This window comes from Mus caroli, unplaced genomic scaffold (genome assembly GCF_978045245.1).
Source record: "Mus caroli unplaced genomic scaffold, Mus_caroli_1 scaffold_18, whole genome shotgun sequence".
NCBI classification, from domain to species: Eukaryota; Metazoa; Chordata; class Mammalia; order Rodentia; family Muridae; genus Mus; species Mus caroli.
In genome coordinates this window covers 61,809,520-61,837,248 of record NW_028227273.1, presented here as the reverse complement: position 1 = coordinate 61,837,248, position 27,729 = coordinate 61,809,520, and the positions used below count along the sequence as shown (strand labels likewise).

General features: G+C 48.2%; 1 protein-coding gene across 2 annotated transcripts; it reads left to right on the top strand.

The window, feature by feature from the left end:
* Positions 1 to 51: 51 nt before the first annotated feature.
* Positions 52 to 27,029, top strand: Rrp1b (ribosomal RNA processing 1B). 2 transcript variants are annotated; one of them, XM_021149391.3, is made up of 16 exons: positions 52 to 244; positions 9,731 to 9,813; positions 11,505 to 11,562; positions 12,383 to 12,468; positions 13,247 to 13,308; positions 13,753 to 13,882; positions 14,947 to 15,011; positions 15,486 to 15,652; positions 16,581 to 16,669; positions 17,673 to 17,770; positions 18,883 to 18,902; positions 19,717 to 19,833; positions 20,388 to 21,079; positions 22,325 to 22,465; positions 23,410 to 23,473; positions 24,500 to 27,029. In XM_021149391.3, exons 1-16 carry the CDS (start codon positions 115 to 117, stop codon positions 24,691 to 24,693), a joined length of 2,196 nt encoding a protein of 731 aa, XP_021005050.1. In that variant the 5' UTR covers positions 52 to 114; the 3' UTR covers positions 24,694 to 27,029. The 2 variants fall into 2 exon arrangements, with proteins under 2 accessions (XP_021005050.1, XP_029327503.1); XM_029471643.2 differs by having other exon boundaries at positions 181 to 244; positions 9,731 to 10,031.
* The last annotated feature ends 700 nt before the right edge of the window (positions 27,030 to 27,729 follow it).

Below are 27,729 nucleotides of genomic sequence, written 5' to 3'. Positions count from 1 at the left end.
AGCGGCGCACCGGTGACGCCATCACCCGCGCGCCGCAGCCCATACGCAGACGCAGTCCGGATCGCTCGGCGGCGAGCGGCACGCGCGCAGCCTGGGGATGCTGAAGCGAGTGCGATGGCTCTCGCCATGCAATCTTCCGAGTTCCTGTTCGCCCAGCGGCTGGCCTCCAGTGAGAAGGGCGTCCGCGACCGCGCAGTGAGGAAGCTGCGGCAGTATCTCAGCGCCAGGACGCAGAGCGACACAGGTGCGGGCCTGGGTTCGTGCGGCGAGGGTCGCGCCAGTTGGCGGGGGTGCGGCTGCGGCTGCTACGGGCTGTGCGGCGGAACTCCTGGCCTTGAGTCCCAGCTCACCACTGGCCCAGTTCACCGAGGCTCGTTTGTGTTTCTCTTTGCCTTCCTTGGATAGTGCCTGTAGGCGCTGGCGTGCGTTAGTTGCCCTGAGAGGAACTCTGGCAATGTGGTGGCAGGACCTCGTGGCGATGGAGTGGAGTATGGGTGAATGCGGGAATGTATACCGGTAGTGCGGAAAAGTGCAGGAGAAAGTCCCTCTAAAGGAGCCTCCTGTGCTCTGTTGAGATTTTGACAAAGAGGAAGTTGGCCAGGCAGACGCAAGAAAGAGCTAAGTGTGCCCTAAGCCAGAGAAATCTAAGTTGGCGCGCAAGGCATGTTGAAATAAAATTGAACCTGGGGGCAGTGTAGCCACATCACTGGCTTTCTCGTTTGTGTTTTAGCTGCCGTGAAATGCATTGCAGGGATTTATTTAAGTGATCCAGAATAGGTTCTGTGGTTTTAGGTTGCAGCCAGTTGGCCGAAGTTTGAACTACATGTTGCTATATCTACTTAAATTTGAAGTCTGGGGGGGCGCGGGGAGGGGCGGAGAGATTGCTCAGCGGTTCAAGTCTCAGTACCCACGTGGCAGCTCAACCCTTTCCTGGAAAGGAGTCACCTCCTCTCACCTCTGCTAACCACCAGCATGCACGTGGTGTGCATACATAGAAGCAAGCAAATCTCATAGACCTCAATTAAATTTTTTTTAAATGGTTTTTGATTGAAATCTGCCACAGGTGAGAGCACATACCATTCATTCCAGCATTGGAAGGCTGAGGACAGCCAGGGCCACAGAGCAAACAAGACCTTGTCTCCCAGAAAGGAAGAGAAGTCTGATAAAGGCGTAAAGACTAGTTTTTTTCTTAACTATTAGTGTGTGTGTGTTTATGTATGTGTGTGCTTATAGGCACTCGAAGAGGTTGAGTTCCAAAAGTTACCTGTTTCCACCGTGGAATCCAGAAGTAAAACTCAGGCAGTAGGGCTGACCAAGCAAGCTATTTGTTGCCTGCTGAGCCACCTTGGCAACTGTGCTTCCCACCCGGATCCCCTCTCCCCCATAACATTTCTGTTAAGGATTGCCCCAGAAACTCAGTTTACTCCACTCTCCCCTCCAAACACCTGTTCTCTCCTGCTGCTTCTTCCATTTTTCTCACCACATTGCCCTGACTCTTCATCACACGCACACATTGTCCCTCTGTCCTGCCTTCTCAACAACTTGAATTACTCTGTCTTAACCAGAGGTTCCTTTATTTTACCTAGATTTCTGGCCCATCCATTCCCTTAACTCCCTTGTGCCTTTTGTTTGTTTTGGTCCCTACCCCCACCTCTCAGACAGGGTCTTTCTGTGTAGCCCTGGCTGTCCAAGAACTCACTCTGTAGACCAGGCTGACCTCGAACTCAGAGAGTTAGCCTGTGAAGTGCTAGGATTAAAGTTGTGAGCCACCACTGCCTGGTTTGTTTGTTTGTTTTTGGTTTTTTGATACAGGATTTCTCTGTGTTAAAGCCCTGGCTGTTCTCAAGCTAGTCTCACACTCTTCAGAGATTCACCTCCCTCTATCTCCTGAGTTCTGGGGTTAAAGGCTTTCATCCAGGGCTTCCATTGTGCCTCTTTAAACTGCCCTCCACAAATGGCCCAGGTCATTTTCCTAAAGCAAATCTCATCTTACTGCTGCTTCCCCTGAAGGCCACAGTCCTGTCAGATACTGTGGTGTCCTCACCTGCTCTTCTGATTCCTCAGTAGTCAGTTAAACTCTTAGGCCCAGCACAGCAGGCACACTTTTCTCACCTCCTCCCCCTTGCATTCAGGCTTCTTCTACAAAGAATCACTTCTGAGAGAAATCCTCCTTTACTATCTCCCTGGTACCTCTTGAATTATAAACTATGTGTCCCTTTTATAGTGCTTAGATACATGGGGGGAGGACGGGCTATTTGTTTGGAGACAGGATTTCCTGGAGCCAGGGCTGGTCTCTACTACCTATACTGACAATGAATGACCTTGTCCCCAGCTATGTACAGATAACTTTGTTTCTGAACTCTATGGTTTGAATCCTTTCTCTTTAAGGCCTCCGTTTGTCTCTTTAGCCATGGGTAAAAGCGTGGAGCCTTAGGAGAGCCTTCAGGAGACAAAAGCAAACAGGTACAGTCCACCTGGCCCGGAGGCAGCCAGAGATCATGCTTCTGACTCCCTGGAACAGGCCCAGGGCACAAGGACCTGAAGCCATTGGCTCATGTCAGTATCCCAGGGTCCTTGCTGATGATTTATCTTGGTCCCCCATTCATCATCATGGACACTTTGTGGAATATCGTAGGCCTTCAAAAAATAAAATAACTGTAGAGGGACTGGAGAGATGGCTCAGCAGGTTAGAACATTTGCTCTTGAACCTGTGTGGTGGCTCATAACCATCTATAACTCCAGTTCCTAGGTATCTGACACCCTTTTCTTTCTTTTCTTTTTTTTTTTTTTTTTAATGGGAGAGGTTTATTGTGCAGAGATAGGGGCGGCGAAGCGGGTAGAAGGGCAGAGAAGAAAAAGAGAAAGGGGGGGGGGAGAAAGAGAGAGGGAAAAGCCTGACACCCTCTTCTAACTCTTCTGCAGTCTACAGTTACCATAGACACACATGGTGTACATGCATGCAAGTAAAATATGCATAAAATAAACAAAAAATAACTGCAGAGACTAGGAAAATGGCTCCATCAGTAATATGCTTGTCATGTGACTGTGAGGACCTGAGTTCAGGTTTTTACCTATAAAAGCCAAGTGTAATCCTGGTGTGGCCATATTGATAAAATAATCTGTCCCAGAAAATTAGCTGGAGAGCTAGTGAAGGAAATAATGACTTCCAAAATACATATGTGCCATGCAAATAAATAAAAACTGCAGAGTAAATGTCTTAATGATCATGGGACAACGGGTCAGGAGAGATAGCTCAGCAGTTAGGAACACTGGCTGCTCTTCCAGAGGATCTGGGTACAATTACCAGCAACCACATGGCAGCTCACAGCTGTCCGTTTCAAGAGACCCAGCACCCTCACACAGACATACATGCAGGCAAAACACCAATGGACATAGAATGTAAAAGAGAAGAAAACATTTAAAAATAACCATGGGACAAGAAAACTAAAGTGTGTGGCACCGCTAGGTCCCATCATAATAGAAGCACAAGTTGCCTCATGTTTGCATCTCCTTCAGTTTGTTTTGCAACCTTACATCTTGTTGGGAAATTTGACATTTTAGTTTGTCGTCTTACTGTCTTGAGATGGTCACTGTGTTCCTGGTGGCTCGTGAGCCCTGGTGTAGTCATTCATAAATGCAGCAAACACAAAGCACCGTATCTTCTTGAATGCTGTCCTTGGTATACGGAGTACAGCAGTGAACCAAGCAGGCAGTCCCTGCCTGTCTGAGCAGTTCTCAGCCTCAAACATTTAACACTTATCATAGAGCTATGGCGCATCTTGTTTTGTTTTGTTCGAGACAGGGTTTGTAGCCCTGGCTGTCCTGGAACTCACTCTGTAGACCAGGCTGGCCTCGAATTCAGAAATCCGCCTGCCTCTGCCTCCCAGGCGCTGGGATTAAAGGTGTGCGCCACCACTGTCTGGCCTATGGCGCATCAACCCTGTGGCAATTTCCTTTGTGTCATTGCTTCTTCTTTTTTATTAGTGCTAGTGTGTGTGTGTGTGCTCACACACATGATACCGCAGCACACGTTTGGAAACATCAGTCAGTTCTCTCCTCTAGTTTTCACATGGGTTCAAAAACTGGAACTCTGGCCACCAGGTTTTTGTGGTCGGCATCTTTACTGCCGAACCGTTTCCCCAGCCCCAGCTTCCTTTTGGATGTCGTATAAGATGACTGGATTTATGGTTAGTAGTGGCTGAATCATTGTAGGTGTTGTGGGAGTAAGTGCCTTTCCTGCTGACAGCTAGTTATAAAAGAGGGAGGTGTGTGTGTGTTTACTATGGGGTGGTCTGGAATATGCACTGTCCCCATACAGAATGGCTCCTGTGTTCATTTCATGGAGAGGGTTGCTGTTGGAAATTGTCATTTCAAAATGCAGTGGTATTTCCTGTGTCTTCATACCTTTTATATCTCTGACATTCTTTTTAGGATAGCTAAACCTAAACTGTTGGCTGTTAGAAACTAGGATATATGAAGATGTAAAATTCATCTCCAACCAGACACTCACCTTCAACCCCAGCACTCAGGAAGCAGAGGCAGGTGTATATATCTCTGAATTGAAGGTCAGCCTGGTCCACATAGTGAGTACCAGGCCAGACAGAGATACATGGTGAAATCCTTTCAAAAAAAAAAAAAAAAATTCCCGGATAGGAATGGTAGTCACACCAGTGATTCCAGAGCTTGAGGCAGGATTGTAAGTTCCAGGCCAGCCTGGGCTACACAGAAAGACCGTCACAAAATAAAGGGCAGAGGAGGAGAAACTTAGTGAAAGAGTGTTTGCCTGGAGTGCTCGGGACCCTGCGTTCACTCCCAGTGTCCAGAAGAAAAGAGAGCTTTGAAAGCAGCTATCAAATAAAGCTGCTTCATATACTTACCTCAGTGAGTACAGGGATCAGTACCCAGTGCCTCTCCATACTCCCTAAGTCCTTTAAAAATCAGTTTCTCTTTTTACCAGCTAAACTCTTAGAAGTAAAAACAGGGCTTTTATACATATTTTGGAAGTAGATATTTAGAATGGGGGACTTGAACAGACTAGGGCTTCTTAATTTTTTTTCTAAGTCACAAAACCTTTTACCTGAGAAACTAAGTATACAGATTTATTTATTTATAAACTAGATTTACAAACAAAACATTTACTAATAATTACATCAAAGAATTTTATTTTTTTAAACTTCTGGCACATATAGACTTTTGTCACCTATTGAAAATGAGGACAGTATGAATAATAATAGTAATAATAATAAGGCCAGCCTAGACTACCGAGCAGATTCTAGGACTACCAGAGCTACATAGTAGAGAGACTCCTGAAATTCTCTTTGTAGACCAGCCTAGCATCTAATTCACAGAGGTCCACCTGCCTCCAGCCCACTAGTGCTATGATTAAGGGTGTATGCCAGCACCACTCACTAACTTGACTTTTTAAACAATCTGATGCACTAGTTGTTTTGGAACATGCTCTGAAGGAACAGTGGAGAAACAGTGATGTCTTTGTTTTTAGTAGTTCAGCCATTACACTTGTCTAAAAGCAGAAAACCTGTGTGAAGAGTACAAAGCTATAGTGTCACCTACGGTTGTCAAGAATCTGAGAGAAGGTGTTGCAGGCAGTATTCACTGGCATTGTGTCATGGTGGCATACAAAATACAAAATGGACATGTTGGGTGTTCAGAACTGGGCCACACAAACATACATGGTCTAGCACTGCCAGCAACACCTTGGATTCATTTTGTGTTTAATTTGAATTATTTTTGCTGTGTGTTCAGGAAGCTTTTACTGTTGGCAGTTTTCTCACTGCCCTGAATTCAGAGCCCACAGAGGGTCACTACCCATGGCTTAAAAGCTGCAAGATGAGGGCTAGGGGGATAGCTCAGTTGAGTTTGGTTCTCAGAACCCACATTAAGAAAAAGCCAAATGTGGTAGCATACACTTGTAATCCCAGCTCCGGGGAGGCAAAGACAGGCAAATCCATAGGGCTCGCTGGGCAGCCAGCCCAGCCTTCTTGATGTTCTTGAGGCCAGTAAAAGACTCTCAAAAAAAACAAGGTGGATGGTGTCTGTGTTATTCCCTCTGTGTGCTTACAGGCACACATACACATACAAAAGAAACTGGGATAAATGGGAACAGTCAAAAAAAGAAAGTAAGTGGAGCACAGTGGCATTTGCCAGTGGGACAGTACTTAGCTCTGACAGAGTGCTTCTCATGCTTGTGTGTGCTCTTGATTCGGTGTTAACCCTGTGCTATGCATACAGTGAGGGAAATGGGCTCCTGTGCTTCTCATGCTTGTGTGTGCTCTTGATTCGGTGTTAACCCTGTGCTATGCATACAGTGAGGGAAATGGGCGCCTGCTGACAGTGTGCTTTAACTGGGCTCTGTTACCCTTCAGTATAAATTAGACAAGGTGCACTGTGCCTGAGCTTCCTTGTCTGTCTGCTGTCCCAGGCCCACTGTCAGTCTGTTGAGATTGACTAGATTTCATTGTAGAATATATACTTTATGCATATCCTATCTATGGTAGCTGTGAGGTGTCCAGAGATACTGGATGCACTGAATTCTCTCTAACCATTGATGCCCTTAAAAGAACCAGGTTTGTGGTCGGAGTTCAGTGGTAGAGCAGTTAATGAGTATGTGTGAGTCCCTGGCTCCAATCTCCAACATGGCAGGGGGCCTGGAGATAGTATATACTGAGATGCTTTAAGTGTGAAAAGTATACACATCCAATGCATGTAGCCATACTGTTCTGAGATGTGTGTAATGGCTGTATGCATAGAATAGGTCTTCAGGAATATATAATCCAGCCAGTGGTCCCTCTGGGGACAAGCCAGTGAATTAGACATTGACTATATGACTTTTGGAATTTTTGTGAATTTTTTGCAAGCTGCATTTTCATTGTGCGGGCATTTGACCTGGCGTGGGACTGAGAGTCCCAGACAGGCTTAGAAGGAAGTAAGATGATTTTAGTCAATCATAGTCCACCCAGCCCCTGTGCCACACATTTAAAGGCAGAGAGATGCCCCTGTGTGATCGCTGAAGAAGCTTTGCCCCACTCGCTCGGTGATCCCCATTCTTTTGTTCTCCCTCTGTGTGACTGGAAAGGGTTGTGTGCAGAGCCTGGATGGTACTGGGTTGGAGGAGGTTAATTGCCCTGCTTCTGACTTAGCATGAGCCCTCATTGCTGGCACACCTCAGCCCACTGCCTCCCTCTACAGCCATAGCCTGAAGTCCTACCTTTGGAAGGGACTAACAGTGCAGGTAGCAAACAAGGCCTGAAGTGCCCGGCCCTCTGTGCTGTGGTTCATTAAAGGCCATAGCTTTCCATTTGCTTTATGGAGATTTCTTCAGGCATCAAATCAAAGCCCAAAGCCCATGGTGGAACTTTGGCAACTTCCCACACTCCCCCCGCCCCTGCCCCATTGAGGAGCATTTCACATACGTGAAAAGCACCCTCTTTTCACCGGTGTGGTGGCCCAAAGGTCCCAAAAGTCAGCACTCTTCTAACAACCACAGCACCTCCTTCCACCATAAAAAAGGCCTCAGCTAGAGTCTGCACTGTCATCACAGGGGGAGGCAGGAAATGTTTAAGAATTTAAGGCCAGCCTGGGCTACATAGAAAGACTCTCAGAAAAATCACACAAATAAAAAGTCTTGGTGTCATGAATTTACTCAGTCTGCTAGATTTTTCTCACCATCTTTTCAGTCCAAACAAGGCTCCTTTGGCTGGTCTATGTGCACACTTAATTTCTAGCAGCTCTTTATCTTTCTTTTCCCCCCTCTCCTCCCTGTTCTGTTTATTTGTTACAGAATGTGGGTCATTTGTCTTATAAAATGCCACCCTTAGTCTCATTTAACTGGTATCTCTGCCCCCTAGGCTCTCTCTAAGCTAGTACTCAGAGGTACTGGTCAGATTGCATATGATTACCTAGACTGCTCTGTGTTACTGATTTTTCCTATGATAAGTTCTGATTGATGGTTTGGTGTGATCTGATCCAAGTGATCTGAAGTAATTCCTAAAGTCACCAATCCTTACCCAGAACCACAGTTCTCCAGGGACATGTGCAATCTTGGAGCATGATTAAATAGGAGCAAGTTACTATGACAAGAAAAGTTGTAACTGAGCTGGGCGTGGTGGCGCACGCCTTTAATCCCAGCACTTGGGAGGCAGAGTCAGGTGGATTTCTGAGTTCGAGGCCAGCCTGGTCTACAAAGTAAATTCCAGGACAGCCAGGGCTACACAGAGAAACCCTCTCTAGAAAAAACAAAACAAAACCTTTTTGGAGTCGGGCAGTGGTGGCGCACACCTTTAATCCCAGCACTTGGGAGGCAGAGGTAGGCAGATTTCTGAGTTCAAGGACAGCCAGGGCTATACAGGGCTATACCCTGTCTTGAAAAACAAAAACCTTTTTGGGAGAATATTGGGAGGGTGTGTGTGCATGGGTGCACTTGTAAAAGCCATAAAGGATGTTGGGTGACTTCTGTGATCCCTCTACCCTATTCTGTTAAAGCAAGTTCTCTGACTGAGCCTGAAGCTTAGTGTTTCTGTTGGCTGAGTTGACCATTGGAAATGACAGGCACATGTAGCTTTTATGTGGAGCTGAAGATTTAGTCAGGTCCTTGTGCATAACAGATGGTCTCATCTACTGTGCCATCTCCCCAGCCTGGAGATGGCTCTTAATCAGTCATAAAATAAAATTGGACCACTGAGTACACTACAGGAGAATGAGTCCATTACAAGGGTTCAAGGGTTCTTTTTTTTTTTTTTTGGTTTTTCGAGACAGGGTTTCTCTGTGTAGCCTTGGCTGTCCTGGAACTCACTCTGTAGACCAGGCTGGCCTCGAACTCAGAAATCCGCCTGCCTCTGCCTCCCGAGTGCTGGGATTAAAGGTGTGCGCCACCACGCCCGGCTACAAGGGTTCTTTGTCATTTTAAAAATATCTTTTAGAATTAATAGCACACTGGTTTCAAATCCATACTTGAGTTGTATGAGGTAGAACATGGAGACAGGAGGATCTCAAGTGTCAAGGCCAGTCTGAGGTAAGTAGCAAGACCCTGTCTCCAAAAATTAAGAAAACAAACCAGCCGGCCATGAACCTGGCAGCTTGGCAACAAGTGGTTGGGTAGAGCAGTGACCTCTCCAGGGCATGCCACTTAAAACAGATGAAACCATTTTAAGAGTTGCCCAAGAAGTGATGGCTGACACAGTCAGAAGATGGGGCATGGTTGACTTTTGCCCATGGCTGGACCCTTTTAAAAGTACACTTCAGCAGACCCATCTTCAGGCTGACCCAGGCTTCTTTCTTTAGAAGTGGATCAGGAATGATTCTGCCATTTGCTAGGGACACTGTGTGACTGGAGAGTCTTGCATCCTTTATAGGATCTGTAGTTTTCCTTCATTAAGATGGTGAAACTTCCTTTCTTCCATTGTTGGTTCAAGGGATGAGTTCAGGGCCTTTTGTGTGCTTGGCAACTGGTATGCCAGGCACATGGGTTAGTTTTAGTGTCACACACGAAGATAAGGACTTGCCCCCATTGCCACCCTCCCTTGGCTGATAAACAACGCATATGTGGTGCTTCATGGGCTTGCTTGGAACATTAGCTATTAGCATGAGGTGTACTTCATGTTTAGGGAAAGGTGCAGAGGAAGGAATGTATGTAGTAAGTTTGCCACTTGTGTAGCAACTGTACACGTTAAGGAAAGTGTAGACTCCAAGGTGCTTGCTCTGTTTTCTCCTGCAGGAAGTTTCAGTCAAGAAGAACTCCTAAAAATATGGAAAGGACTCTTCTACTGCATGTGGGTGCAGGACGAGCCCCTTCTGCAGGTAACGCAGTCCCCTCGTCATGGTCCTGGACCTTTGCCACGATGGACGCCAATCTGCTGCCATCCCCAAACAGATGGAAGTAAATGCTTCAAGGAGCCATTGTCTCAGCTCTTGTCCCCTCAGGAAGGGGCAGCGGGCACTTAGGCTGTGCTTTCAGACATATCGGACACGCTAAGTCATAGATCCCCTATTGCTCTCGTCATTTCATAGCTTCTATGGTAGGTTTTACATGGCGTTCTTAACGTTTCTGTTTTCTTTTGTTTATAATGCATGGTCAGAAGCACAACAGTGGGCCTAGAGAAGGTCCCAGAGGGCCTGGTGTCCAAGTAAGGTGGTCAGTGACCTGCTGAATTTCAGTTTCCACACAAAGCAAGCAGCCAGGCCCTGTGGCTAAAGCACCATGAGATGCTCTGGTGCCCAGAATTCACAGGCCAGCTTTTATCCCTGCCCACTGAGCTTGCCACTGATACTACTGTAGAAGAGTTTTGTTGTAATATCTCAAACTAGACATACTTCAGTAGCAAGGGCATAAGGGTCACAATGCACGATTGCACAAGCCACAGTGTAGAGTCCTCCTGGGTAGCACTTATCTTGTATGTGGAGCCTTGCTACTTTTCTCAGTACATGTAGTGACTTGTCTCAGTTCACTGCGTTGATTCTACGGAACATATTTTGAGTGGGATAGCAGAGCAAAATATTGTAAGATTATATTCAGAAGTAGCAACAAGCAGCTTTAGTGGAGGAAGAGAACCAACAAAAAGGAACATCATTTTCAAGTCTTGGAGTTCATTCAAGACAAATAAGGAACTCTAGGCCTCAGAGATGGGAACAGTAGCAGGAGAACACAGGGGCTTCCTCCTAGGCTCGCCACTTGATTCTGCTGAATGGAGTCTGCTGTGCCACAGGCACAACCTAGAGGAATCTTTTGGTGCTCCAGCCCTCCTCTGACCAGGCCTAGTAGGAGACTGGAGTGCAAACTCCATTGCACAGGCTCCAGCAAGGTGGCTCTGTGCCTTCTGGCTTTGCAGCATTTGGTGCTCGTGATGGACTCAGTTTAGTCTACATCTTAAAAACAGAGTGGCTCATGGTAGCACGCATCTCTAATTCCAGAGCTTGGAGGCAGAGGCTTGCAGATTTCTGTGAGTTCAAAGCTAGCCTAGTCTACAGAGTAAATTCCAGGGCAGCTGGGGATGTGTAGGAAAAAACCTGTCTCCAAAAGCGGGGCAGGTGGCAGTGAGATTATTTTCCTGGAATCATCCAACTTCTTACCAGAGACGCTTTCTTGAACACATAGGGGTTTTTGTTGTTGTTGGTTGTTTTTTTTTGGGGGGGGGTTGGTTTTTTTGAGACAGGGTTTCTCTGTGTAGCCCTGGCTGTCCTGGAACTCACTCTGTAGACCAGGCTGGCCTCAAACTCAGAAATCCACCTGCCTCTGCCTCCTGAGTGCTGGGATTAAAGGCGTGCGCCACCGGGCCCGGCTCAAACACATAGTTTTAGCATTTTTCCAGAAACATATGACATTAGCCCAGTAGCTTAGAGTTACACATTTGCTAAAACCTGGGGTGTCAGCCACAGACCTGGAACAAGAGGCACAGGCTTTCCCACCACAGAGGGAAGAGGATACAGCCCACAGCACCCCCATCAGTGTGACCACCTTATGACCAATGTTTTTCCCCAACCCGCCTTTACAGGAGGAGCTAGCGAACATTATTTCCCAACTCATCCACGTTGTAAACAGCTTGGAGGCTCGTAAGTCCTGCCATTTTCCTGGCTCTGATTTCCTTGGTAGCAGGTTTGTTAGCTTTCCTGGGGAACCTAGTCAATGCTTTTCTTCTGGTCTTCTGGGAATTCGTGATATGGGAGCCTCCTGCTAGTGTTGAGCAGAGATCGTATGGCATTGCAGAGACTCATCAGCTCTCCTCCACAGTCTCCACATTCAGGTCACTCTCCCACGGAGGACCTGTGACGCCTTTGCCAATACATACGGCAACCTGGCAAGTGCACCCTGAAGCTGGACAGCAGTCACTTCTGTTTGACACTCTGAATTCTGGCTGACTTACAACACCTAAGATTCTGCATTGGTTGTATAGTGAAGATTTACATTTGTTTACAAATTGTGCTGGGCATGGTGATATATGTCTGTAATCCCAACATTCAGAAGGCTGAGGCAGGGGGTGTGAAAGTCCCAGACCAGCCTTGGAAGCAGCCAAACCCTACATTTGAAGGGAGTGTTTAAAAATCAGTAAATAAGGAATCTGTGGATAACAGTGTGTGCTGTGTCTCACCCAGACAGCACGTAACGTCAGAATAGCCTGCGTTTGTCCATGAACTGTAAGGATGCTCATCATCTGTGTCTCTAGACTGGAGTTGGTTGGATGCAGGTGTGGTAGGAAGGCCCTTATATAGCTGTAAAGGAAATTGTTGGACATATTTAACCTTTGGCCAAACCCCACCTGTCCAAGAATTCTTGCAATAGCTGTGTAAAGAGAACTAGATGTGTTTTCTGTCGCTTCCTTCTTGCTGTGTGCTCATGCAGCAGCGGAGCCCTGAGAGCCTCTTGTCCCTGCAGAGTACCTGTTTATTCAGACCTTCTGGCAGACCATGAATCGAGAGTGGCAAGGGATAGACAAGCTGCGGCTGGACAAGTACTGCATGGTAAGGTGTACTCGGACTCAGAGTTCACACAGAATGTTGTCTGAGGACCAGCAGAAAGCTGCTGTGCAGCTCGTGCTAGTGCGCTTACCGGGCACTTTTTATTTTCTTCCCGAAGCTGACTTGGAGTTTGCTATTGCTAGGGGGCGGGGGAGGGACGTTTGGATGGTTGGCTGATTAGTTCTGGTTTTTCAAGACAGGGCTTCTCTGCGTAGCCCTAGCTGTCCTGAACTCACTCCGTAGACCAGGCTGGCCTCAAACTCAGAGATCCTCCTGCCTCTGCCTCCCAAGCATCCACCACCCAGCTTGCTAAGAGGTTTTGTAGATTTGTAAGCAACAGAGATAAGAGAAAGAAAGAAAGGCTGTGGGGAGAAAATAACCACACCCAAGGAGATAGCTGTGGGGTCTCAGACAGGAGAGCCTTGCCTGCCCAGCCATCTTCAGACCTGGCTTCTATCCAAGCAAGAAAACGATGGAAGTCCCAGCATGGTGTGGCAGAGTCGGGCCTGTGCCAAGGGTGCCTCTGTTCCTGTCTGAGCTGCTGGGAATGAGGCTGGGGAGCATTGCTGTGTCTTATATTGGCTTTGCTTGTTTTCTGGGGGTTGTGGGGCAGAGTCTGTATGCTCTTGGGTACAGGCACACACCACTGCCTGGTTTAATGTTGTTAATCTAGAAGATGTAAGGATGTTGTCTCACTTTGGGGATCCAGAATATGGGTCCTCATTCTGCCAAGATGATCACTGCTTTTTTACTTTTATTATAAAAATATGTCAACCTTTAGCTGATCCGCCTGGTCCTGAGGCAGTCCTTTGAAGTTCTCAAGCGGAATGCCTGGGAAGAAAGGTTGGTACACTATTCACCTTGACATGTGGTGACATTAAAAGCATGTCAAAGTTGCTGCATGGCTCAGTGGTAGAGCACTTGTCTAATGGGTATGAGGCCCTAGTTGTGACCTTTAGTGTCCCCCCCATCTTTATAGACTAAAAGGGCCCTTGGATATTTTAGATAATTAGAAAAATGAATTGACTGACCTACGCCTGCCAATATCTAGTGCTATGAGAAGCAAATAGATGTTAATCCCAGGGAGTTTAAATCCAGTGGAGAGCCTAAAACAGTCTCTTGAAGCTGACAGGGGAGCTGTTTCTTCTCTTGGGACCTCACGTTGTTATGCAGTATGAGCAGTAAACTACATATTTTTGTCTGTTCTTTGAAAAGAAGGAATATTAGTGATAATGTCTTTATAAAAACAATTGTGTGGTTGATGTTGTTGTTGTTGTTGTTGTTCAGCCAGATCACACTGTTTTTGGACATCCTGATGAAGGAGGTCCTGAGTCCTGAGAGTCGGGCTCCCGATGGCATCAGAGCCCACTTGATTGATGTGTACTTGGATGAGCTTACCACGGTGGGAGGGGCAGAGGTGAGGAGCAGTGCCGTCTGCCCCGCCCAGCAGAGGGCTGGGACTGCCATGCCTGGGGTGGCTATGGGTACTATCAGAAACAGCAGCCTCCTTGGGACTTCTCCCCTCCTGGGACCCTGTCTCAGACAGCTAGTGAACTTGTAGACAGAACTGCACACTGGACATATATCTAGAAGTCTTACCTATAAAGTAGGATTGAGACACCCACAGCTTCAGGAGTAGCTGAGGCAGGAAGGTCATTTGAGCTAGGAATGAAGGCCCCATGTAACGGCTTGGTGGTATACATCTATAATCTCAGCACTGAAACAGGTAAATCTCATGTTCCAGGGTGGTCCATGCTACATAGCAAGACCCTGCCTCCTCCCCCTGCAGAAAGAGTTGGAAACAGTTTTCAGGGTTCAACAGAAGAAAAAAAAAAGGCAGGCTATGTTGAGTGAGTATTTCCAAAGCTGTGTGGGAAAGGCAGTAGACAGCACTACACATATTACCCAATATAAGCAGACAAAACGCGGGAAGAAAAAGGTACGCTTTTATAGACAGATGATTTTCTTAGTTTGGACAATTTCTTAGTTAGACAATTTCTACTCTTCTCCGTGACATTCTGTAGTGAATGTTTTATACATATATTAAGTAAAGGAACTTACAAATGAAAAATGTTTGAGAGGAGCAACCACGTACACTTCTACTGAATCAGTGAATGAAGTGTAAACATAAAGAATGGCTTTGTCTCATGCAGAGTCAGCACCCACACAGTATTCATAGTTTCCTTGCCTTTCTGGAGCTAGCTAGGACCTTCTGCTAGGCAGGTGTCACAACCAGCTGTCTGGAGAGGCACGAGTGCCACAGTTTAGCTCTGACCAGTTGGTGCTTTGAGTCACTGCACTAAAACGCCCAGAAAGCCAGAGCGGGGCTCTGGGGTTCCTGTGTCTGGGACTGCTTGGGCAGGCATGCGTGCAGCTGATCTGACCTGTGAGAAGGGCAGGTGCTTCCTGTTCTAGAACATGTCAGAGAAGAGAAAAGGCTCTCTTCCCTTACTTTCCCTCTGTTTTATGTCTGAATTGCAGCTCTTAGCGGATCAGAACCTCAAGTTAATCGATCCATTCTGCAGAATTGCTGCCAAGACTAAGGAGTAAGTGGCTCTGGCCCGTGCGTTCTCACTGCTTCCATTAGTGCCCTTGGGTGGGGTTCTGTCACACAGTACAGTACCAGGCAGTCTAGAGTAAGGAGCACCCATTCCTAACACCCCTCACAGGCCTGAGGCCAGGCCAGCCCAGGCTACACAAGATCCTGCTCAGACGAAAGGAAGAAGGCAGAGGTTCTGGCCTGTCAGCAGCGCCTGGTTGCCAATCCAGGACCCTCTCCCACACCAGATTCCCACCTTATGTCTGTCTGTCCTGTGGCATGCTGTGATTCCTTGAATCTTGAGTGGACCTGCTTCAGGGGTATCTGAGTCCCTGCTAACACTTGGTGGGCACACTAGGCCCCAGGCAGGCACGTGCATATGCACGCACTTACCGGAGTTGTTCTCCATTGTGTTCCTGTCTGCACAGGCTCCAGGCCGAGTGTTTTAATCCCGTTCTCTCCAATGTGTTTCTGCCCTTAGCCACATGCTGGTACAGACTGTAGCGAGGGGTGTTTTTGAAGTCATTGTAGATCAGTCTGCCTGTGTACCTGAAGAGTCTGTGGAGGAGCGGAAAACCAAAGAGGATGGCAGTGGCTTCCCTACAAAGGAGCTGGCCTGCAGGAAGGCAGTCAGTGGGAAGAAAGCTGGTAAGAGGCTTCCTCTTAGACTCTTTCCTTTCTGCTGGGTTAATTGGCTGCCTGGGCTTTCCTCATTTCTATATACCATTTTTGCTGTGTGCACGCGCGTGCCTCTGTGTGTGTGTGTGTGTGCGTGTGTGCGTGTGTGTGTGCGCGCGCGCGCTTTCATGTGGAGGCCAGATGTCAGCATTGGGAGTCACTGCTCAGCTTTCACCCACCCCTATTTTGAGGTGAGGTTCCTCATTGCCCTGGAAGATGCCTAATTAGGCTAGACTGGCTGGCTGGTGAGTCCCAGGGATACACCTGTTGCTGCCTTCCCTGTGCTGAGCCCAGAAGCCTGTACTGCCATGCCCAGGAGTTTTTATGTGGATTCTGAGGGTTGAATCTGGGCCCCTTGTACTTGCCTGATGAAGCCTGCTGGCCCCTCTGTTCTTGGTTTTTAAGTCTTCATCAAGCACTTTGTTGGCATCTCACTGCATATAGGCCTCCCCAAAAATAAAGCAGGGTACATAAAAGACACATGTGCACAGTTGGTCCCAACACCACTCACTCACACTAGGCCCAATTCTTTCTGTCCCTCCTAGCCATTCGCTTCCTTTGTGAGTCGTTTGGCCTGTGCCTGTGAGAACTACCGTGCAGTCAGGAGCACTTGTTCCCTTAGCTCCCCTCCAGCACATAGCTTCCTTCCTGCAAGCTTGAGTCCTTTTGTGGGGGTAGGGTTGTTCAGTATGGGGTTGGTACTAGGGGCAAAACCTGGAGCTTCGCATATAAAATAAAGACCGGGATTTTTAGGAGACCAATTTCAAGTATCTCCCCAGGCAGCAGTCACTGGTGTTCTCCCTGGTAACGGGGATTGAACCCAGAGCCTGGAGGGACTGAGCCACATCCATTCTTGAATGTCAAGACTGTGTCTTTGTCTTTGGATGTGTTTTGGCAGCTCTGGACGAATGCCTCAGAGACGGAGTCATTGGCAGCAGAGAAAGAGACATCTGTGCAGCCTTGAAAGATTCAGGGTCACCTCTCCAGGTGGGAACAGCTTTTGCTTTTAATAGAATGTGGGTTGACCTGGGATGGCTTGGCTAGAATTAGAGTCAGAGCTCATTAAGCCATAAGGCTTAAATTGTAAAGTCCTTTATAATCCCTTCTGTAATTAACGTCACCATTCTTAGAATGAGCTTGTTGGAGACACAGTTGAAAGGGTTTTAGGCTGGTGTGGTGTTGTACACATGGATTCTCAGCACATAGGAGGGTCTCAAGTTCAAGAACAGCCTGGGTTACCTAGTATACTCCCATTTCAAAAAAACAAAAACAAAATGAAGCCAAGCATGGTGGTACACACACTCAATCCCAGCATTCAGGAGGCAGAGGTTGACAGGTCTCTGAGTTCAGGCACGCCTGGGCTATGCAGAAAGATCCTATCAAAAATAAACAATGAACAATTAAGTGGGTTTTGAAAGATACCAAACCTCATTTTCTAAGCACTGTTGTCTGTTCTTCTGCATGTAGCAGCACCAGCCTTTATGGGGATCTTGGGGGGTGGGGTTGTTTTTAAGCAGATCTTGCTGTATATAGTCTAGGTGGAGTGAGGTTCACAGTGGTCCTTCTGCCCCTCCAAGTACTGGGAATACACCAGTGCACCACCATGCCAGGCTTCCCGCTTTGAGTTTTGGTTGGTTGGTTGGTTGGTTACCGGGGTCTTTCCTTTATGTAGCCCTAGCTACTCAAGAACTGCCATGTAAACCAATCTGGCCTTGAACTCACAAAGATCCACCTACTTCTACTCCCCAACTGCTGGGATTAAAGGTCTGTGCCGCTCCACACATGTGTACACAATTGTGCTTTGAAAATGTAAAGACAGTTATAGAGATTGAGAACCCAGGATGAACGTACAAGCAGCTCCTCAGGCAGTTCTTCTCTGTGCATGAGAGCCCAGTTTGGAGAAGACTGCTCCCAACAACAACTAGAAGGTGACTCTCAGACAGGCCAGGCTGTCTCACCACTGCTTGGGTTTCCTGTCTCTTTGTGGTAGTTTGACTATAAGGCTGTTGCTGATCGACTCCTGGAAATAGCCAACTCAAAGAGCACCCCACCTTTCAACAGGAAACGACTCTGCAGACTCGTCAGAAAGTGAGTAGCAAGTGAGATCCTGTGGCCACACCGGCACTCTCCCACCTTTCTTTCCTTCTCTTAACCATTTAGTTACTGTTAGATGTGTCTGTGTATGTGTGCTCTTGCAGCGGCTCGAAGAAAGTGGTGCTCTGGAACTAGAGTTACAGGCAGTTGTGAGGCATCCAATGTGGGTACCAGGAACCAAACTCAGGTCCTCTGGAACTTCTGAGCCATCTTTCCAGCCCCCGCTGCCTTTTTCTTTTTCCTTTATCACTTTATTCATAACCACATAGCAGTAACTGGTCTGAGCTCAATCCTTTATATTATGAATGCCTTTAGAAAGGAGGTAGGGACTTGGCCCAATGAATAAAGAATGAAGGTTAGAGTTTGGATCCTTAGTACGCATGGAAGTAGCTGGCAGGTGTGGAGGCTCATGTCTAATCCCAGCACCCATGAAGTTCCAGGCAGCAAGGCAGCAGCTCACTTGGTTGGGAGGCAGAGATGGGACTCCCAGAGCAAGCTAGGTAGACTAGCCAAATTGAGAGACCCAGGGGAGAGTGGCTGAGGAAGATACCTGGTATCAACCTCTGACTCTATGTGCACGTGTGCTCACATGCAAATATGCAGACACACCAAAAATGGCTCTTAAAGAATTCCCAAGTAGATGGCATCCATAAGTTCTCGTGCTTTATAGCTGGGCCTCCAAAGGCATGCCAGGGGCTTCAGTGTGGGTACTAGGGCTGACCTGCCTGCCCCAGCGACCCATCCCAGCCCCATGTACATCCCTCATAGCCTCAGCTTTGGTTATTTGATCTGATGCATAAAGAGACCCCCAGTGGGCAAGCCTCCCCTGAACATAGCAGAGCGTTAAGTTGTCTGCCTTCAGAAACAAGCGAGAAAGGCATTGGATCTCTTGGTGTTGTGTGCCACTGTGCCCTATGCAGAGCTGGTGGAATGGAAAGAACCTTTGTCCTAGGCTTCTTCCCTCCTGACTCACCGCATCCCTAGGTGGGGCTGTCCCCTGGCCTCCCTGTGGAGGAGAGGGTGAGCACTGAGTATCCGGATTCCCGTTTATGTTCAAAACCTGAGCTGTGAACTCTGAACTTCCATGTGCTTTTTTTTTTTAACAGGTTCCAGGGCCTCTGTGAAGGTAAGAGGAGTCGTTCTCACCCAGTGCACACCCCACCAAGGGCAGCCCGGCCAGATCCAAGACATGGGGCCATAGGGAAATTAATCCGTGGGTGGCCATCCTCATTGCGTTCACCTGGCACACCTAAGCGAGTACCCTGGGAAGTGCCTCCATGCAAGACCCTTTGCACATACTTTCTATCCATACGGTGCCTGCAGTGTGTGGGTAACACCCATGTGGTATTTATTTGAAATTTTATTGGTGCTTTCTACAGTTAAGGTTTTAATGGGGAAGGAAAGGCAGAGAGGTGAGTCCATGGTCAAGAGCACTGGCCGCTCTTCTAGAGGACCAGGTTCAGTTCTAGAACCCACATGGTAGCTCACAACTGTCTATACCTCCAGATCTAGGAGATCCACTCAGTGCCCACATCTGGCCTCTGTGGACCCCAGGCATACACATGATACACAACATAGAGGCAGGCAAAACTGGGCTAGGAAGATTAAAATCCTTTGTCAAGAAAGAAAATCCGGGTGTCTCATTTTCCTTTAGGACGCATGTCCCCAGGGTATAAGCTTGGTTAAACCTGAGCGGACCAGTGAGCCAGCTCTCTTGATCCTTGTGCCCTGACTAGATGGCTCCCAGAGCAGTAGGAATGTAAAGCAGTCTAGATGGAGAATCCCACCAGTCACTGTCCAGTGTGTGTTCTGGGTTGGGACAGTGGCTGGTAGTGCAGGTGATGGAGCTATGTCAGGCTCAGCAGTCTTAGCTGGGTGGCTCAGGGTGGGGCCCAGATGCAGTCCTTGGAAGCTGACCCATGTCCCTTTGGAACCTACAGGCAATGGTGCTCCACTCAGTTTTGCTGAGGACATTCCTGCTGGGGAAAATGGTCAGAGAAGGCTCAAGAGGAAAAGAAAGAAGCTTTTAGAGAAAGCTGCCTTAGAGAGTGAGAAAGGTGAGCTGCAAAGTCTCGGTGCTAAAGGAGGTCGACTTGCTCACACTGGACTGAGAGAGGGGAGGTTTGTTCTTTGAGATAGAGCCGTCTTACATAGCCCAGGTTTCCCTCGAACTCATGAGCGCTGGGGTGCTATGACAGCAGCACCACACCACAGATCCTCTGGGTTCTGTCATTTCCTCTGAAGACACTGGTCTCCTGGTTCTCTGGGTTACAAGTGCCTGCCGCCACAGTTAGCTTTCTGTGTGGGTTCCATAGATCCAAACTCGAGTCCTCCTCCTCTGACAGCAAGCACTTTACCTACTAAGCCATCTGCCCAGCCCACCATAGCAGCTCTGTGGTGAGACCCTGTCTCTAAAGGAGTGTGCTGTGATGCTGTGCACCTGTATTCCTGTCACTCGAGGGGAGGTCATCAGGATCAGGGTTTCTACAGTAGCCTTGGCTATAGGGCAGATTTTAGACCAGTCTGAGCTACCTGAGACCCAAAGCCAAAAAAATCCTGGCTGTTGGTGGTCACCAGCAGGGCTTTGCATCATTGGTCTGCATTTTTGTAGGAAACACAGTCTCTCCTGCTGCTGAAGAGGACAGTGGAGGCCACATTCACAAGAAGAAAAGGAAAAAGAGGAAGAGGAGCCCCTTCCAGCCTGACACTCAGAACCTGGATGCTGCTGCCACGCCCAAAGTACCGAATGCGGAGAGGGAGCCTGACACTACCCAGAGGCAGGCCCCACAAGCATGTGCGACTGAGCCTACAGCAGAGGCTGTGTCCAGCATCCGGGAGAACAGCTCCAAGCCTACACCCATCTTGCCCATACACAATAAAAGAAAACGGCTGAGAAAGAAGAAACTGAGGGCCCACAAAGAGATCTGCAAATCCACTACTTTACCTCAGGAGGACATGTCAAAGAATGACGCTGTCAGTGGGCATTCTCAGAGCTCTGCTGCCCACATTTCTTCCTCAGAAGGTGTCCAAGCCCAGAAAAGGAAACGGAAACTGGGAGCTCTCCCTGTCAGCAGTGGTGACCTACCTGTACAAAAGTCAGGTACCCCAACAAGCCCAGTGGAAGGGAAGGATGGCCAGACCACCCTGCCCCAGTGTAAGAAGTCACAAAAGAAGATAGCATCCAGCACCCTTGACCCCTGTTATCCATCCAGTCAAAAAACAGCAATCTCAAAAAAGAAGAAAACAATGAAGCTGATGTCAAACGGTGTGTTGGAGTCCAACCCTGGACAGATCCAAGCTCTGGTAAGATGGGAAGGGCCCAGAGATCGGGGACTGGGCTTGAGCAGCTGTGCTCAGGGAACTCGGCTGTCTACTAGGGATAGGGCAGAGGCACACCTCAGCCAAGCAAGGGTCAGGATATACTGCTTTATGACTGCTCTCACCAACAAGCAATGACAGGTTCCGATCTCAGTGGCCAATGCCCTTACTCCCCCTCATCCCCACCCGTGGTCCCTTTGCACGGGAAAGGATAGACATGGAGCTAAGAAACGATCAGAGTCATACCCGCAAAGTTGCTCCACTTCCCATCCAGCCTCTGTGGCAAGGGGCTCTTAAAACGTTTGGGTTAACGAAAGGATTTTCTTTCTCTATGGACTTTTAGAGCTGTAAAGAACCCAAGCTCTTGCCTTGTGCCCTATCCAGGAAGCGTACTGCTTCTTCCGGGCTGCACGTCTAGCAAACACACCACAACATGTGCTCATTGCTGTGGCCCACCAAGCCACCGAGATGGTGACTCTCTGGCTTTACAGGGAGACATCTGACCTTGTTTAGCACCAGTCCCTACACACACTGCTTGGCAGTGCCTGTGACCTGAAGCCCGTCCCTGACACGTGAGTTCACAGACAGTCAGGATTACTGAAGGAGAGAGGAGCACTGAGCTGACTTGGACATCATCCCCGCCTCCAGCCCTGCCCTTGGAAGAGGCAGCTCTTTCTCCACAGCCTGACTCTCATACCCTTGGCAGCTGGTCTTGGAATTGGAATGATTGCTAATGAGTTGGGGTCTAGGGAGTTGTTACTGTCTGCTCCTGGGCTAGGGTTATTGTGGGGCGTGCCGGAAGAAGTCAGGATGCTTCAGTAAGGGAGGCCCCAAGCTCCTGCAAACAGCCAACATGGTGGCTCCACACCAAACTCACAGCCCACATAGTGTCTAATCACAAATAGAAAAATGAGTTCTCACTTAATGACTAGACCTTGAAAGGAAGAATTATTAAGATGGTAGGCCCGGTGTTAGAACACAAAGGGAAGGGAAAAAAAGAGGCTTTTCTGCTGAAAAGATGTGTGGTCCCTGCTGGCATGGTGCAGAAGTGAGGTCTGTGCTCTGTGAGCAGCAGAGTTCCTGACAGAGCTGGTGCAAGAAACAGTGGGCTGTGGGCTAAGGAGCTCGGGGTGGGTCTGCCTCCAGCACTTCCTCACCACGCGGTCCTGGTGTGAGCCTGGCAAGGCGCATGCTAGGGTTCTTCCTCTCAGCTTCTTGCCCTTCTCACAGGGAAGCAACAGGACTTTGAAGAAGCCGCTGAAAACGGAGGACGACTTTGTCAAGTTTGACACTCGGTACTTACCAAAGCCCCTGTTCTTCAGGAAAGCCAAGAACAGCTCTGCCACCTGTTCCCAAGGCCCTGCTGGCCAGGTGAGCCCTCCTCAGGGACACGTAGGCAGGTGTGCTAAGGTCTGGGGTGCAAGTGCTCCATTCTACCTGGTAAGAGAGGACTCATGGCTGGCGGGTGCACACAGCTGGAATAAGATAACAGCACACTTAGGAAAGAGGCACAGACGGGGTCCTGGGATGGGCTCAGCGCAGCTCTTACAGTGTCAAATGAGTTGGCTTCAGGAGGGACTGTGGGATATGTAGATAATTTGAAGTTCTTTACATGGAGTGTTGAGAGCTTTGATCTACAGTGGGGTCCCAGTGGTAGATCATTTGCTTAGTACATATCAAGACCTTTGGGGCCATCTCCAACAGAGATTTTAAATTCATATCCGTTGCCCATTGAAATAAACCCCATTTTAAGCCCAATTTAGTCAATTGTATGTGAGCTGCAAGTTCAGTTTACAATAGCTTAGAAATTCTAGGCCTGCCCAGTAGCAGTACTTTCCACCCAGGTCTTAGTGCCTGCGTGTAATCCCAAGAACGCAAGGTAAAAGACGAGAAGGGACTTCAAAACATGTCCTCTGACAGCTCAAACACCACGGCACACCATTTACACTAATAGTAAATAACTCTTTTAATTCTGGGACAAAAGAAAGGTGGTTATTGACATACATCCTTGCGGTGATAAATTTGGGATTCTGAACAACCTTGTCCCTCTTCGATGTTTCTCACTGGGAATACACACTGCCTAATTTGGAAAATCTGTGCATGCATAAAAGTAGTTTGTGAAGGTCATGGGCAGAAGTCTGGTAGTGCAGTCCATTTAGGCTACAACATGCTACCCCATTAGCCTTTGTGTGTGTGCAGGTCAGAAAAAAGATTACAAGGGCCCTCCCTGGGTACGTTCCTGAGAAAAATCCCAGACAAGGAGGCTGAGCACCTATGTTACCATGGTTACTCCTTTGTTCTCCTTTGTTCTGCAGCTGAATAAAACACCCTCCAGTTCCAAGAAAGTCACCTTTGGATTGAACAGAAACATGACTGCAGGTGAGTAGGTGGCCTTCTGTAAAACTTCCTTGGGACCAACCAGCTAGAGCTGGCTCAGGGCTCTCCATCAACCAGAGATGTTGTCTTCTCCTGTCCTTTTCCAGATTAGTCAGTTAGACAATGCTGAGGTCGTTTTCCTCACAGATCAGATGTGGGTTGCTGAGGAAGGGGGAGAGAGACAGAGACAGACAGAGAGAGACAGAGACAGACAGAGAGAGTGTGTGTTTCAGTGGAGTTGTTTGTTTTGTGTTTTTGGAGACGGGATTTCTATGTAGCCCTGGCTGGGCTGTGAGCTCCTCAAACTCACAGAGCTCTACCTGCCTCTGCCTCCTGAATATTAAGATTAAAGGTTGGGAGAGATTTCTTGGGATCTTCTTAGGCTACCAGGTGCTCTCTAGTTCTGTCTCAGAGGCTAAGAAACCCTGGTTCCTTAACTATAGCTGCCCCAGCTGTAGCCACACTGCCCGCTACATAGTGGACCACTCTTACTGTTAGATAAAAGAAACCAAATGGCCCTTCTAAGAAGGTAGGGTGGTTGGTTGGTTGTTTTTGAGGAGTCTAAATATGTGGCTGTACCTAGCCTGGAACTCAGAGATTCACAATCCCTGCCTCTCTCTTGAGTGTTGAGTTAGCTAATGGCACAAACCACCACACCCCAGTGGTTTTTTTAATTTAATATGAATTTAAGACCTTATTTGTGTGGACAAACACACCTCTGTTTGCATGAGTGGACACGCATGAGTTTGGAGAAAGCAGCGAGTTAAGGAGAAGAACAGACAATACCTCCAGCTAAACAGCCCAAGCTAGAGAGCTGGAGGTGAAGACAGGCCTCAGACAGCTTGCATTACTGCCGAGCACGTGCATGGACACACCAAGTGGAACTTGCTCCCTTCGATGTATCTAGGTGTCTTTCTGCATTTCTGGGGCCTTGGGAATATAAGCCGAGAGCCCTGTGTTCCTGGAAAGGACAGGCATGACACTCAACTAAATAAACTAAGTAAATATCCTCACTTTCTTCTGGGACAGAATTTAAGAAGACAGACAAGAGTATCCTGGTCAGCCCCACAGGCCTCTCCAGAGTGGCCTTTAACCCTGAGCAGAGGCCACTCCACGGAGTGCTGAAGACCACCACGAGCTCCCCGGCCAGCACTCCTCTGTCGCCCATGAGGCTACCAGCTACCACCCCAAAGAGAAGGCCAAGGGCTGCGGACTTCTTCTGAGAGCCAGGAGCCCTTTCTGAAGCCTGCTTTTATACCGGATGTTCTATAAATTATAACTTTTAAAGGTGGGCTTTTTAACTACTTTACAAATACCCATGAGTGGGACAGATGTTCTGAACCTGGACCACAGGCCTTCCTGCTAGGCTTGCAGCCCACGGTGCACGTCTGCGCACACCCTCACCAGAAGGACTGAGTGCTGTTGGTACACGGAGCCCCCTCCTCCATGCCCATTGCTGCACCACCACTGTGGATTGCACGCCTTCTCTGGGTGTCTGCAGTCTCAGTCTGTCCCTTGTGAAAGCATGGGCAGCTTCAGGCCCATCTGGGCATGTGGCTGTTTTTCCTGGGATTGACTCCTGAAATGGAATGAGCAATAGTGTAGCTTTTCTACGGGTGACCAGCAGGAGGCTAGACAGGTGGGGGGTAGGGGAAAGCCACTTTTCCTGGAGGCTTCTCCTCCTCTGCCTGGCCTGTTCCTGTCCCTGTCTTCCTACCTCTATAGCAAGCCCAAAGTGTCTTTTCAGGAGGGCCAGTACCCCCCAGGCTGCTGCCCACATAGCACAGTTTTCCCAGGGCCTCCTTGACTGCACCAGCAGGGTCTGGACCCCAGCTCTTGCCTGACCTGGAAGTTGGCTGCCCAGGAGTAGAAGCCTGTTAGCTGCCTCCATGGGTTTTATACAGCTCTTCTAGCTTAGTGCGGAACCCAGGGAGCTACTCAGACTTCCACCAAAGCAAATCTGGCTCCTTTAGAGAGAAGCCTACGTGGCGACTGCTCTTATTTAAGGAAACTACCTTGGGTCTGAGAGGTGGAGAGGCCTTGGGATTAAGCACAATAGGAGGCGCAGCTCCTGCTTTTACCATTAGGAGCTGCAGGCTTGGAGTGGCAAGGCCAAGGCCCTGCATCTCAAGCACTCAGAGCTCTATGAGTTTGCCTACTGTGCGCAGGATCTCCCCAAGTATGTCCTACTCTGTGCACCCTGTGCTGGAGCCCTACTATTCACACCGCTGCCCCTCAGGGGAGGACCGCAGCTCGCTCCTGCTGGGATCGCAAAGCTCGGGTACCTGCGGCCAGCTTTGCTTCACACAGTCACAGGGTTCATTTCCAAGTCTTGTTTGTTTGTTTGTTTGTTTGTTTGTATGTTCGTTCCAGACAGGGTTTCTCTGTGTAGCCCTGGCTGTCCTGGAACTCACTCTGTAGACCAGGCTGGCCTCGAACTCAGAACTCCGCCTGCCTCTGCCTCCCGAGTACTGGGATTAAAGGCATGTGCCACCATGCCTGACTCCATTTCCAAGTCTTGAACCAACTGACTCCTGAATGCCATTCCCGGAAGGAACCAAGTGGTGACTTTGTCCTCTGCCTGCTCAGTCACAAAGTATATCACTAGGCCATAAAAAATGGAGATGATGTTTTGCTTGTGTCACAGTAGGTCTTGTTCAGTGTCACTTGTGGTTGCATGGTTACAGCGTGCTGAGTTTGACCATTACATTCAAAACTAAAACCTGTGTAGGAAGGTTAAGGTCGAGGCAGCAGATGCCTAGATTCTTATTTAAAAAGTTGAGTGCGCCCAGCCATTTTCTCTGTTTCAAAGATAGGTTAATATAGCCAAGAGGGTCATACAGCCCAGTGGTGTAGAGCAAGACACCAGGTAGCAGTAGTAGAAACAACCTCACACTATTTTCACAATGGCCGCCCAACCTCGGGGACTATGAGTGTCCTTGTCTTAGTCAAAGCACACCTCCTACCAAAATTGCTCCCAAGATGGAGGGTGAGACCTCAGTGCTAGGTTGACAGGTGGGCGTTGCCATGCCTGGACCAATTCCTACACAGCACAGGAAGGCTCCACCCCATGAAGGAGTGCATTTAGAATGGCGTCCTGGTCCTTGATGCAGATTCTCAAGTAAAATTGCTGTTAAATTTCTTCAAGTCCAGAGAAGCAAATCTTAGTGCAGGCAGATGGAGTTAGTGTTTGATGAGACTGTCTCCATCCTTAGTATGGGTGTGGGCAGTTCTGCACAATTTGGTTTCAAACTAACTTTTTTTTCTTTCCTTTTTAAAAATAATAATGTCTCAGTATGTATCCTATCCCATACTGGCCCCACACCAGTGGTCTCCCTGCCTCAGCCAGGCTACTGCTGGGACACAGTATCACCTTTGTGAACTGAAGCACAAGAAGGAGCATGAGGGGGGATTGGGAAGCAGTCGCCTGCCTGGGAAGTGGGTCAGTGTTTTCTCTAACTGCCGCAGTACTGTTTGTTTACGATCAAATTGTATTGGTGTTTCCAGGGCTTGTTGGTACAAATCAAAGCCAAGACCAATTAAAAGAAATGTATTTTTATCTTCGGATTGGTCTTTGATGTTGCCTCTGTGTATATAAAAATAGACCTCTGGGAATGACTGTCATGTCAGGGTCTGGAAAACTCAGGCATCTGTCGTTTTTGAAAACAGGACACAGCAGGTACCTATCCCTGTTTCCCCAGAGCCAGTGGACTTGCTCAGGCACTCAGGCAGGTGGTTGATCCTGTCCTGGGACTGCTCACTGCCATTCACTGTGTCTAAAGCCGAGGATCTGGGCCCTGAGTGCAATCCCCATCTTCACCACAGGGAGAAAACACATAATGTGCACCCAGCCATGGACAGGGAGCCCCAGAAAGCTTTGCAGCCTGCCTCAGGAAGGATTGTGGCAAATGGAGGTTGTAAGAGGCTTCTCCAGGAGCCAGAGAACTCAGAAAACCAGGAACCATTCACACAACACAAGTAACAGTCTAGACCTAGCATGATGTAAAGTGCATCCAGAGCTTAGGAGGCGGAGGCAGACCTCTCTACATGACAAGTTACAGGACTATGCACTAAGACCCTGCCTTAGAAGAAAAGATTTATTTATATATATGAGTGGCTCACAACCATCCATAATGAGATCTGACGCCCTCTTCTGCTGTGTCTGAAAACAGCTACAGTGTACTTATATATAATAATAAATAAATCTTTGGGTTGGAGCAAGAGGGAATCCTGAGTTCAATTCCCAACAACCACATGAT